Consider the following 13,169-nt stretch of genomic DNA (forward strand, 5'->3'; position numbering starts at 1 on the left):
TCTGCAACCAAAGCCCTTTTTTCCCCCGTTCCCCATTGAGATCGTGACTGTTTTCAGCCTTCCATCGCCGCAATGTCGGTCCTGACCACCAAGAAGGAGTCCGAACTTTCCGGCCAGATCGAAGATTTCGTAATGCTTCTGAAAAGAGGCGGAAAGTTGCCGCGTTCAGGGGAGGTGGCCCGACGGACGGTGGGGCTGCTGCGGAAGATCGTGGCGAACGGGCGCTGGGACAATGCTGGTGAGGAAGCGGGGTAGGCACAGGCTTATCATATGCCTTCGCGGGCTGCTGGATTCAGCCTGTTTGCCTCAGTCCGGCTTTACCCCCGGCTCGGCATAAAACAAAGCACGACTAATTACTTTCCAAGACAGGAAAAGTGAAAATACTCCTGAATACTCTTAATTCAGTCGGTTTCTTTGATGCCCCTCCGTAATAGGCTCCATCAGTGAAGCACACTATTGTTTAAGCCTACTGCACAGCATATAATTTTTCTTTATGCTTTGTAGAAAGGCTAATTGTAAAACTCCAGCGTTTTGTTTTTCCGGTTAGTAGATGACAAACTATCTGTCAAAATATGGGGATTTGGAATTGAAGTTCTGAAGATGGATGAGTTGTGGTGACTTCACTGGCATGGGCACATCCATTTCTAATATTTTTGCAGAGAGGAGGATGGACTATAAACTAATATGGACTGGTCTAGGTTAACTGTAATGAGCTGGGTAATTTGTGTTTAAAGATATGTGAATATAGCACCCTCCAAATACCCTTTCCATTTTAGTTAAGTTTAGTTAGGGAAAGATAACCGAAGAAATGGTAAAATCTCAAAGCAAAGTATATTGAATTTAGTAGAATGCTACTTACTATTCCTAGGTAATGAAGGTAGCAAAGGAAGCTTATTCTTTCACCATCGGAATGACCGCATAGAATAAATTAAAAAATTGTTTTTAAAATATTTTTAGCCTTTTGACATCTTCTGGAGACACTGCTGATCTCCATGAAGTTTCTAGGAGAGATTGTTCATAGTTAGGAGCCATTAATGTTATCTAATGTTACAAGAAAAAAAACTGATATGGAAGTTTGTCAAAGTTGAATAAAACTTACTGAGGAGCATCTTGTGATAGATACTACCAGACAAGATGAAAAAGTTATTGGTCAGGAGAAAACTGGTTTAGGTATTGAAATTCAGTTTAATCTGGAAGGAGCCCTGCTTTCATTTAAAGATGCTTCATAGCATGGAATGCTCCTGAATTTTTTGCTGCCCAGTGGGAAGGACTGCACGCTCAGGATTACATTTAACACAATTGGATTTAGCAGCAATTATAAGTAGGTTACTGTATGTAAAATACTGCATGTAAAATACCACAGTACAGTACGTAGGGTTACTCTTGAAAAGAATATGGAATTACTACATGTTACCTGAATATTGACAGCCTTTCACTTGTCACTTTGGCTCAATTCAAGATTAGGGGCTGTTTATTTAACAAACTATTTGTTACTTTCAATCACATTAATAATTATTAATCTCTGGTTATTAAAATCTGCAGGAGAAAGGTCTTCAAAAAATGTGTTGCTTTTACTCATATACAAGTAATATTTTCAGTACTATGATTGTATGGACTCTTATAGTTTGTAGAAAAGATGTTAAGATTGTCCTTTATAAAGTTTCATTTTGGTTTTTAGTTATTTTATTATAAATATTTTTTGAATATTGCTTGTGATATTGTAACAGGAATATGATATGAAAGTAGGTACAAAAGTTCAGTCTTCCATTTCATTTAGTCACATTTCCATCCATCCATCCATCATATCAAGATAGCTGCCCTGCTCACAAAAATGTGACTCTGGACAGCGCACAATAAAAAAGTTTTTAAAAAGTAATATGAAAGAAAATCAACAATTTAAAAAAATATCATTTTTAAAAAGGCAAGGAGAGAATGACAGTTATTAACAATAGTGGAGTCATCTCAAAAACTCACCATTCCCTTTGGTCCCACAAGCCTGATGAAAGCTAAGTCTTTCAAGGGACTTTCAAAAGTTTAATAGAGATGGAATTAGCCTGATATTTCATTATGTCCCATCGTGTATAACCTTGAGTTTAACTGGTTCATTAAAATTAGCAGAAATAGTGTCTGGTTTAAACAATCGAATCATGGAAACTCTTATTTAGATAATTGTACACACCTAATGTCATGTAATACTACAAAAGTCCCAGGTTAAAGGTTAATGATAAAAAGGTCCAGTTAACTGAGAAGATAGAGGAACAGAATATAAGTTAAGAAAGTAATTAAGGGAAGAAATAGATTGAACTGCAGATATATAATGAATTACTAGATGTATCTCCCTCTCATTTCAGGAGAGTTAATGAACTTGATTCGTAAGGAAGGTAAGAGAATGAGTGCAGCCCAACCATCTGAGACCACTGTAGGTAACATGGTGAGACGAGTGTTGAAGATAATTCGTGAGGAATATAGCAGGTAAGTTTGCTTTAGCTTGCCTTATTTTCACTATTTTTGTATCCTTTGAGAAGATATTTTCTATGTAACATTAATTTTGAAGAATCAAAATCAAACGTCTCATTTATGTTTCCTAATATTTTTTAACTTTGATTGTACAAAGACACAGTTCACATTTCTTTATAGGAGTACTTTTGCTATGTGTGTACTTGTAAACCAAATTACTTAAGAATCCACTATTTCCATGTAGTTCTTACTGTACTAAAGCTGTTTTCTTAAGTCCATTTTGTTTGCTCGATATTCTCTTACTGTGTTAGTTTGAGCAATGTTCCTTCCAGAGACATGACTTTTGGTTCTTAAATCTTTTGACGGGACCATGTTACTCTGACCAGCAAATAGTACAGGCTTTCATTACATTTTCTCACTTTGCCTGAATATTTGTTCCACAGACTCCGAGGACGTAGTGAAGAGAGTGACCAGCAAGAATCTCTGCACAAACTTCTGACCTCAGGAGGTCTCAGTGAAGATTTCAAGATCTACTATCAGCCCCTAAGGGCCAATATTATCGATGCTATTAGAGAGCTGTTACTTGAACTCGGTAAGAGAAGTTGATGGTAGAATAGAAGGAATTGGAAATTAGATAATTCCTGGTAAAATAAGATTTTTCAATTTACATCCTAAATTGCAGCATTAAGCTGCCTTCCAATCAGCAGAAAGGTCTCTTCCATTTAAATGGGAATACTGTAGAAAGACTTCAGTGCTAGTTACATTTTAAACAATGCAGAGGCAGTCTGGCCTGATTTGTGAACTGGACAATGCTAAGAAATAATTGCATTGTATCGAAAAACCCTTACAGTAAATATTTTGCCTGTGTAATCTGCAGGTTGGATGTAATAATCTTTCCTCCAATTACAATTGCAAAGACAAATTAATTTGTGCAATGTAATGTGTATGAATCTGTTAAAAATCAGCAGACTTTCACCTGATTTTAAATAAGATATTAGCATAGTGTAAAACAAATACTAGCGTCCAAAATTTACATAATTTCCGATATGTTTATCAGTTCCAGATAGTCTTAGTTAATAAATTATGGCATTCTGGCCAGTTGGGAATTCTGGGAGTTGAAATTCATACAGCTTAAAGTTGCTGAGATTGAAAAGTACTGATATAGACCAATCCAGAGGTAGGATGGATGGGTATTAAGATGCGATGCATAGTTTGCATGTCACAATATCTTTTAGGATTGGCCATGCTCAATCAAATGAGTTTTTAAAATGTGCAACACACCCAACAACTATTCTTTTAAAAAGTCTACATCATAATCTCAAGATTCTCTTGTGTCCATTAGTGTCAAAAATGGTCTATTCCGACCCTATGCATTCTGTCAGCAAGTATTTAGCTGGTCTTTTAAAAATGTCTTTGCAACATTCTACTTTAGGCTTTTCCAACCAATTGTTCATTACTGTATTTCAGTTATTTATGACTACTGATTCTGCAATTGAGAATTCTATGAAATGTAGACTTATCAGGATATTCTATTAAGTAAATCTTTATAACCATGTCAGTTAAAATTAGTCAACTTAGAGATTTATATATGAGAAATGTTGAACAATGTCTTCCAGGCAAATTTCTGCCTCTTCTCTCATGACTAGATTTCTTTTCCTTGTAGAGAGCACTACTGAAAATATTTCCACCCAGGCTTTGGAACACATCCACTCCAACGAGGTGATTATGACTATTGGTTATTCACGCACAGTGGAGGCTTTTCTGAAAGAGGCAGCACGGAAAAGGAAATTCCATGTCATTGTGGCTGAATGTGCACCCTTTTGCCAGGTAAGGGCTTGTTATGTGAGCACTTCTTTGCACTTCTTTGGTGTTGATGCTTAACATGGAACATCATTTTAAATAAAAATATATTATGATATATGTGTAGAGTTTGTGAAGCGGAAATGCAATGTTGCTTACCCAATTAAAAATTACCTAGCCCAGTGATGGCTAACCTTTTTTTCCTTGGGTGCCAAAAGCACAAGTGTGCGCGTGACCGTGTGCCCACACCCATAATGCAATTCCCCTGCCTGTGCCTGCAACCCCCCCCCCCACTCTCTCCCTTGCATGTGTGCGGGACCCCCCCACACCCTATTTTGGGCCTAGTAGGCCTCCCTGAAGCCTCCTAGGATCAAAAACGGGGTGCGGGGAGGCATGCTGCATGCAGGTGTGACTCCCTCGCATCTCTACACATGCGCATTTCCCGCATGCTCAGCAGAGACCTGAAAATCACTGGCCGGTGGAAGGCATGCCTGCATGCGTGGTGGACCTGACCTAGGGCGACGGCTTGTGTGCCTGCAGAGATGGCTCCGTGTGCCACCTGTGGCACATGTGCCATAGTTTCGCCATCACGGACCTAGCCAGATACCTCACTGCATTTTCTTTCTTCTGCTGAACTTATTGGAATTGTTTGCATGGCCTAACTTAATAATATACATTCAAGAAGCTTCAAAATGCGTAGCTCACAATGTTTACTTGTATCTTCCCAAATATTAATCTTCCCACATCTTTTTTTCTTGCAGGGCCATGAAATGGCTGTCAGTTTGTCTAAAGAGAATATAGAAACCACGGTCATGAGTGATGCAGCCATCTTTGCTGTTATGTCTCGAGTCAACAAGGTGGGCTTCTTAGGTTTGTCTCTTCAGAGTTGACATGTTTTCTTTTTACTGGTAGAACACCAAATCATAGATTTTCATAGAGGAAAAACAAAACCCATATATGTATATCTTGCATTATTGTATTGTTATTAGTGATACAGTATCATGCCAACTGTATCTTTACCCAGATTTCTTTTTACAGTGATCTTCAACTTCTGACATACCCCATGCTCACATGATTGCATTTTGGGCTCTTGACAACCAACTCACATTTATGACTGCAGCATCCCACAGTCATGTCACCACAATTGACCATGTTTTTTTCTGGCAACCAACATTTAAATTATGTAGAAAGAAAATATTTATTAATGTATGTAGATCCATTTTTATTTTGTTATGACAAGCAGTTTTCATTGTCCACTTGTATTTTGCAGGTTATCATCGGAACAAAAACCATTTTGGCCAATGGGGCATTAATAGCTGTCAGTGGAACTCATACTCTGGCGCTAGCAGCCAAACACCATTCTACTCCTCTCATTGTCTGTGCACCCATGTTCAAACTCACACCACAGGCAAGTGCAGTGATTTTTGAGTTGTATCTTTGGTTGAGAGAAATACAAAAGTGCTACTGTGACAATATAAAGATAAATAAGAATGCACTGGAAAAGTGGAATCCTGCTAGTGGTCTGCAAGCAAGCAATGTACTTTTCAGAGAAGAATCTGCATACCTTTGTCAGTGAAACAGTGAGCATTTTTCTAACAAAATTTATGGCACATAACAGAGATTCTCAAATAGTGGTTGTGAGCTCCCATCCCCACAGATTGCTAGCAATTTACAAGGTGGGACTGCTACTTTTAAAAGGCTGATCAGTCCTGTGGAGGGAAAGTAGAAGTGCTATCAAAACTTGCTTCAGGTTCAACTGTGCAAATTGACAGAGTGCTTGTTCAGTTAAAAGTGAGGAACAAAACCCTGGGTGAGTTCTGAGAAGTAGCTAAATCTTTGGATCTAACCATCTGTCAAAAACTGTGGGCAATCAAAACAGGTTTTTGAATTCACTTATTTTATTAGTTTTATTTACAGTAGGATTATAGAGAATTATTTCTCATTTCACGGGATTGTGGTGTAATGAAGTTTGAGGTCCTCCAACATATGTTACTGAGCAGGGCAATATTGAGTTGTTGAGATTATGTCTAATCCTTCTCTGTGTCTTGCTCTTCTCACTTTCAGTTTCTTAATGAAGAGGATTCATTCCACAAGTTTGTCTCTCCACAGGAAGTACTGCCTTTTACAGAAGGTAAGAACTTTCATTAATTAAGAGCTAAGGAGAAATAAGTTAATTTTATCACTTAAAAGACCATAAAAATGTGGATCCTGTTCAATTTTTCCAAGTGTGATCTTCAGCATGTTGTGCAAAATAAGTCAGCTTCAAGCTGGAGGTACTTGTTTACAACTTGGACTTTTGAATGATTAATTTAGATATGTAACATCCAATCTTTTCTAATAGGAATTCTCATCATGGAACCACTCTGGCAGCTGGGCTACTGTACTACATGAACAAAATAGCTAGGTGGAACCGCCAGTGACCATATTTTCATTGGTGTTTAAACTCCAATACTTGTTGTTTCCTGTAAATCAGTGGGTGGGAAAATACCTATGCTAATCCGAGGGGCTGGTAGACATTTCATCTAATCCCAGAGCCTCAAGTGGAAATAGAAGTTTTAGATCAGCAGTCTCCCCTCCTCATAGCAATGTTTTAAAGCAGAATACCAGCGCACATAGATTTAGGCATGTAACTAAATTCTTAGCTGAATGCATTTACATTGAAATCAGGTCTTTAATGAGTCATAACTTCTTTTCAATGGTTTCAATGGACCTAAGTGCAAATAATTTTTTTGCAGTAGACATATCTGCTGGTCACCCTGTCTCTCTCTTTGTGTTACTGGTCATTTTTCAATCCTGTAAATCTTTTTCTTTCAGGAGAGATTCTATCAAAGGTCAATGTTTATTGTCCAGTTTTTGACTATGTTCCTCCAGAACTTATCACTCTCTTCATTTCAAACATTGGAGGCAACGCTCCTTCTTATATCTATCGTCTTATGAGCGAACTTTATCATCCCGATGATCGTGAACTTTGAAACTTTGCGCTATGGGCTTAATTTATTCCAGAATAAATGGGTGATATAACAACTGCCAATATTTTCATTGGGGAAATAAATAAACTATGAAAAATAAAGTGCTATTGTCGAAAGTATTTTTTAGCTGTGCTTTCTCTGTTGGCCTGAGACCTCCTTGTGCTCAGGTATATTTCAACAATTTTATTAATAATATCCCACAAAATTCTAAAGTCTTCATAAGCCAGTGCCATACTAATTCAGGAATAGCCAACTTAAATGTTCTCCAGGTACTTCGGATTTCAGTTCCCATAAACCTCTGCCTTTATGGTCAGTGATAAGGAATTGTGAGAACTGTACTCTAATTTAAAACATTTGGCTATCAGAATTGCTTATTTTTGATCTCATGAAAGAAGGCACTGCTCTTAGATTGTTGAGAAATGTTTTCTATAATACATAGAAAAAGCTTTAAAAAGGAGATAGAATAGAAAACTGACTAAATATAAAATGGAAGTTACATTTGAAGTTATACTTTAAGAAAGTTAAAGTAATCTATGCTGCATATTAGGAATAGTAAAAAGATGGAAGACTGTTTTTAAATAGAAATTCATTAAAAAGTACAACCTGCACTAGAAATCAGGTTTAAGTTTAGCCCCCTTTATGAATTGATACAAAACACCAGAATTATTGTTTAAGTCAGAGTTTTGCAAATATATGAAACTACTTTGGTAAAAAAGGCAAGGGTTCATTTTAAAAAAACCTTTTTTTTTTCCAAATTACCAAAACAATTCCAGTGCACATGAAATTATTCCATGTTCCCCATGGAAACAAAATCTTTGATTCTGACTCCCATATAGATGCTCCAAATATTAGACTCCTTTCCAAATACTTTTCCTCTTCCATAATACCAGGGAGTTCATAGTACAAAAACTAGTGTTTAGATAGCACCTGTATTCATACGGGTAGAACTGCTGAGGCTTCAACTTCCACAGTAGATTCTTTTTCTTTCCCAAAGAGCTTCCAGGCTTTAACCATTTTTCTTAATTTGGCCAGATTAGGTTTCGGCTGTAGGGAAAAAATGCCAATGACTCATTGACAATAATTAAGACAATAACCCAGACAATCCTTTATTACTAAGTGGCATTCGTATTAGCAAATTTTCAAATTTGCTTATTATTTGGTATGAAATACGGCAGGACAGCCCCGACAGACACAGCTTGGCTGGCTCAGCCACAGCCAATGCTCCTCGCCCGTGACTGAGCTTGGCCACAAGGGCCGCTGGGCCTCCGCAGGCAGTGGCAGCAGCAGCAGCAACACCTGCAGCACCTCAGCCATCCCTGCTGAGACCTGTGCCCAGCTGCGGGACGCGCCAGGCATCCGTTGTAGTCCTCCGCAATTGCCCACCGTGCATTGAGAACTCTCTGCTGCTGGTGGCCACCCTGCCAAGAACGCTCTGGGGTGGCAATGCTTGCGTTTGGGGCTGCTGGGGTACGCACTCAGTAGCACGGGCTATGCGGATGTGGCGCCTGGGCACGGGGGCGAGAGCGGACAAGCTGCCACCAAGGTGCAAGAGCAGGAGTACACGCTCCAGGTCTATGTTTGGTGCCATGGGTGGCAAAAGGGGCGGGGGGGTGCAGGAGTTTGCAGGGATGTGGCTGCCTTGGGAGGGTTGGGGGGGGAGGAACCTGTGTCTGTGAGAGAGAGAGAAAGAGGGGGGGACTTATTTTGGGGGGAGGGCATATATTTAGGCCCACCCCAAAAATCAGGCTTGGCCTTATTTTCAGGATATGTCCTATTTTCGGGGAAACACGGTATTGACATGACATGACATTTCCTATGGATATAGTCTGTCAGAACACAAGATCTTTGGTCAGTATCATAGTTTGACATTCTTTCAGGTCTTTCAGATTAAATGAATAGGAAAAAATTCTTCAGCAGATGTTAAACATCTTAGAACATTCAACTGCAACAAGGGATTTTATTTCTTTACTAATTTAAACAATATATCAAGGCACCCATCTCACAGCTATGATTCTATTTTACCAAGGCCCGTAGTAAATGATACTGACACACAGCGGAGTAACAGTCAACACAATGTGCATCTTACCTGACTTTCCGGCTGCAAATGATCCACATCTGCAAGAGGCATCATGGAAGGTCTCCCGTGAGCACACTGGAAAGGCAGTTGACAACATGACAAAGAAGCCATAAGATGGCAACTTTCATCAAAAGTCAAGCTGTCGTTGAATTTAATAGCACCTGAAAAGAAAGAAGAGTAGGAAAGTTTTGTGGTAAAATATTTATTTCCTCTTTTTCTTTAGTTTCTTTATTTTCCAAAACAATTTATTTCCTTTATTTCCCAAAAAAGTATGAACAATGGTTGCAGCACCCCAGTGTCATGTAATTGACATTAGTTATAATTACAGGGGGCTTCTGAGAAGCAAAGTCAATGGGGGAAGCCTGATTTGTTTAATGACCATCCGTCATTTACAAGATTGTGGCAAAAAAAGTTGTAAAATCAGGCATGATTTATTGCTTAGTGATGGACATTCCAGTCCTAATTATGGTTGTAAATTGAGGACTACTTGTACGGGTGGGGAGAAGGGGTGGATTGTGGATAATACAGGAAAAGGGTAGAATTCATAGAATTACTAAGATAATTGACATACATCTAAAGCATAGCTAATGTGTAAATTATGCCTCAAATTCTTCAGCAAGAAAAATAATGGATCCCTGCTGTTTTCTTTTAAGTGATAGCATGTTTGCTTCTGAACAAAAAGGCATGAAACAATCTTTTCCTTACCATGGCAGGCCTGGGAAGCTAGCACTTTCAGAATGGTTAATGGTAATGTCCCTTGTGCCCCACCAGTTGTCTGTAATAACTGAAAATAGGAGTATATTGGTTGATTTTCTAAAAATGTTGAATGAAGAATGAAAAGTACTAGTAGTTAGATACAATGAGACGTACAAATTACAACCTGTAGCCTTTGAAAACCTTAGCTATAGTGCCACAGCTCCTCCAAAAGTTGCTGCTCAATTTTATTTTTTCATATGATAGAAGAAGAAAATAATAAATATATAGGAAGTATTTAATTGAAGCTTGTGGATCACAAGCTTCCTAACAAACAAGAAGCAGCAGATGAAGCTAAGCAGAATCACATCAGATACCTGTACAATTAGCACAGGAGCCCCCCAAGGCTGTGTGCTCTCCCCACTTCTCTCTCTATATCAATGACTGCATCTCCAACGATCCATCTGTTAAGCTACTGAAGTTCGCAGATGACACAACAGTGATTGGTCTCATTTGAGACAATGACGAATCCGCATACAGACGAGAGGTTGAACGACTAGCCTCGTGGTGCGACTGAAACAATCTGGAACTGAACACACTCAAAACCGTAGAAATTGTGGTAAACTTTAGGAGAAACCCTTCCATAGTTCCACCTCTCACAATACTAGACAACACAGTATCAACAGTAGAAACCTTCAAATTTCTAGGTTCTACCATGTTGCAAGATCTAAAATGGACAGCTAACATCAAAAACGTCATCAAAAAAGGACAACAAAGAATGTTCTTTCTGCACCAACTCAGAAAGCTCAAACTGCCCAAGGAGCTGCTGATCCAGTTCTACAGAGGAATTATTGAGTCTGTCATCTGCATCTCTATAACTGTCTGATTGGTTCTGCAACCCAACAAGACAGACACAGACTTCAGAGGATAATTAGAACTGCAGAAAAAAACAATGGCTACCAACTTGCCTTTCATTGAGGACCTGTATACTGCACGAGTCAAAAAGAGGACTGTGAAAATATTTACAGATCCCTCACATCCTGGACATAAACTGTTTCAACTCCTACCCTCAAAAGGACACTATAGAGCACTGCACAGAAGAACAACTAGACACAAGAACAGTGTCTTCCCAAATGCCATCACTCTGCTAAACAGCTAATTCCCTCAACACTGTCAAACTATTTACTAAATCTGCAGTACTATTAATCTTCTCATCATATCCATCACCCATCTCCTTCCACTTATGACAGTAGCCTATTTTGGCTACTGATGAAAACAGGAACCTACCAAAACTGTAAAATATATAGATAGAAAATCAAACATAGTACACCTTCTCATTTTAATTTTAATTAATAAAACATTTTCATTTTATAGCATTCTTCAAAATACATACATATATTATTTTCAAAAGACCATACCTCAATTTGTTCTTGAATGAGCTCCTGAAAAAATAAACAAAATATGATATCAGGATTCAGTTTCTGTTTTGTGTTCAAAGAAATGCTTTCCTCTAAAAAAAGATTATCAAATAATAATAACAGAAGTATCAGAATACAATGATATATACTTTAAATTTAAAAAAAAAACAAGTTCTCAGTGATTTTTTTGTAAAGCCACTATTATCAGAAACTGAGTATATTCTTTTTCCAAAGCAAGCACAGTACAGTAATTGTTTGCCAGTATACACATAAAGCAACTGGAGGGAAAAATAGATCATAGCTTGCTTCTTTATTAGACAGGCTACAATCAGTACCAACTCAGTACCAAGTTTATTAACAATGAAGATGTCAAAAAATTCTTGAAAGTGCTTTTCTTTTTTTTTCATTCAATAAACTAAAAACTAAAAAAACCCCACCCTCAAATGGTTGTACAGCTTTTTCAAAGAACAGGCATACTACATCATCCGATTTCCACAGATCATCTTGGCATAGAACTGATAATCATTACTTTAATCTAAAGCAAAACCAATTAAAAGCATGAGTTTTCTCACTCTAGATGTTATCATACATTTTCAGGATTTTATCCAGACTTCTGGCAAAAAACTAAAAAAAAACAACTGGAAGATATAATTTTTTATGTAGTAGAAATTCCAAACTTTGTGCTGAACAGTGAATTAGGTCAACCATCATTTAATACCTACATGCATATCTCACCTGCACAATTCTCTTAGTCACGGGATGCCTTCCCCGGCGCAATTCATTAGCCTCTCTCTCCACAAAACACAGTGGCACTTTCCCAACAAGAATCTGAGAGAGATTGTTTTTGGGAAACTGCAATTCAAGGCCTAAATTCTCCAGACTTTTATGACAGCACCTGAAAGGTTAAACAAAAATTATAAAGTGCAGGCTCAGATACTCTAGTTCTTTTCCAATGCTGAAACTCCTGAACTACAAATTATGTCAATTTTTCAAATAGATGTGAAAATTAATAAAGACCAATCACTTCTTGAGTCAACATTTGTGGAGAATCTATTACAGACCATTTACTCACTGATCAGTTCAGCAATAAAATTATGTTATTTATTTTATAGGATCTTATCCAATTCAGATTATTTTTAATTCAGTTCAGAAGAATAAGTATTAATATAACAATTTCACAATAAAAATCTAATCTGAAAGCACCCTTATTTTTTTGAAGGAACAGTCAATATGTTGGATGCTCTGAGTAGTAGTACCAACCGTAAGAGTCTTCTCTGATCCTCTGTTACTTCAATCTCCAATGGGGGATTCAAAATGGAAGCCAATAATTTCTTCTTGCCCAGTGCTTCATGTTGCTTGTCATAGGAATCTAATAATAAAGCAACAAATACAGCATCATTGTTCATGATGTTTTGAAGACACTATATATTCACTAAGAATGTAATATTCTACCCACCAACTGATAGGCAACCTATACTACAGTATTAAAGAAGAAATATTATTTATCCTTGGCAGCAGTCTTGTTAATGTTACATTGTAACTGCCAATATTAGTTGGCATAGTAGTTTGATTTTAAATTGGGGTTTTATTAATATTCTTAAATATTTTAAATTTAATTTTAATTATTAGCCGTTTTTGTAATTTTGATATGTTTTAATTTGTTTTAATTGTACACATTTTGTATTTTATCTCCGGCTGTACACCGCCCTGAGTCCTTCGGGAGAAGGGCGGTATAAAAATTCAATAAATGATAAT

At 37.6% G+C, this 13,169-nt stretch overlaps 2 protein-coding genes across 5 annotated transcripts in view; one reads left to right on the plus strand and one right to left on the minus strand.

The window, feature by feature from the left end:
• Positions 1–7,327, plus strand: EIF2B2 (eukaryotic translation initiation factor 2B subunit beta). Of its 2 annotated transcripts, none has more exons than XM_058162371.1 (8): positions 1–238; positions 2,352–2,472; positions 2,901–3,049; positions 4,121–4,284; positions 5,019–5,114; positions 5,528–5,665; positions 6,322–6,388; positions 7,072–7,327. In XM_058162371.1, exons 1-8 carry the CDS (start codon positions 73–75, stop codon positions 7,227–7,229), a joined length of 1,059 nt encoding a protein of 352 aa, XP_058018354.1. In that variant the 5' UTR covers positions 1–72; the 3' UTR covers positions 7,230–7,327. The 2 variants fall into 2 exon arrangements, with proteins under 2 accessions (XP_058018354.1, XP_058018355.1); XM_058162372.1 differs by having other exon boundaries at positions 96–251.
• The window catches only part of MLH3 (mutL homolog 3), a 24,480-nt gene continuing 17,448 nt past the window's right edge, over positions 6,138–13,169 (minus strand). For 2 of the 3 annotated variants that reach the window (XM_058162370.1, XM_058162369.1), the window contains 7 exons: positions 12,675–12,783; positions 12,150–12,309; positions 11,415–11,438; positions 10,009–10,087; positions 9,313–9,464; positions 8,154–8,270; positions 6,138–6,376 (listed from right to left, as the gene is read on the minus strand). In XM_058162370.1, the coding sequence (XP_058018353.1) occupies positions 8,160–8,270; positions 9,313–9,464; positions 10,009–10,087; positions 11,415–11,438; positions 12,150–12,309; positions 12,675–12,783 (635 nt within the window). In that variant the 3' untranslated portion in view covers positions 6,138–6,376; positions 8,154–8,159. Of the gene's footprint in view, positions 6,377–8,153; positions 8,271–9,312; positions 9,465–10,008; positions 10,088–11,414; positions 11,439–12,149; positions 12,310–12,673; positions 12,784–13,169 lie in introns of those variants that run through there. The other variant, XR_009152622.1, reaches the window with a different exon arrangement.

This window comes from Ahaetulla prasina, chromosome 1 (assembly GCF_028640845.1).
Source record: "Ahaetulla prasina isolate Xishuangbanna chromosome 1, ASM2864084v1, whole genome shotgun sequence".
In the NCBI taxonomy this organism is placed as follows: Eukaryota; Metazoa; Chordata; class Lepidosauria; order Squamata; family Colubridae; genus Ahaetulla; species Ahaetulla prasina.

What these genes read in the sequence shown, in the direction of transcription:
- EIF2B2 (XM_058162371.1), top strand. Translation starts at nt 73, where the DNA reads ATGTCGGTCCTGACCACCAAGAAGGAGTCCGAACTTTCCGGCCAGATC. An exon ending in CGGGCGCTGGGACAATGCTG is followed by an intron (nt 239 to 2,351) that starts GTGAGGAAGCGG and finishes CTCTCATTTCAG; the next exon opens with GAGAGTTAATGAACTTGATT. An exon ending in AATGTGCACCCTTTTGCCAG is followed by an intron (nt 4,285 to 5,018) that starts GTAAGGGCTTGT and finishes TTTTTCTTGCAG; the next exon opens with GGCCATGAAATGGCTGTCAG.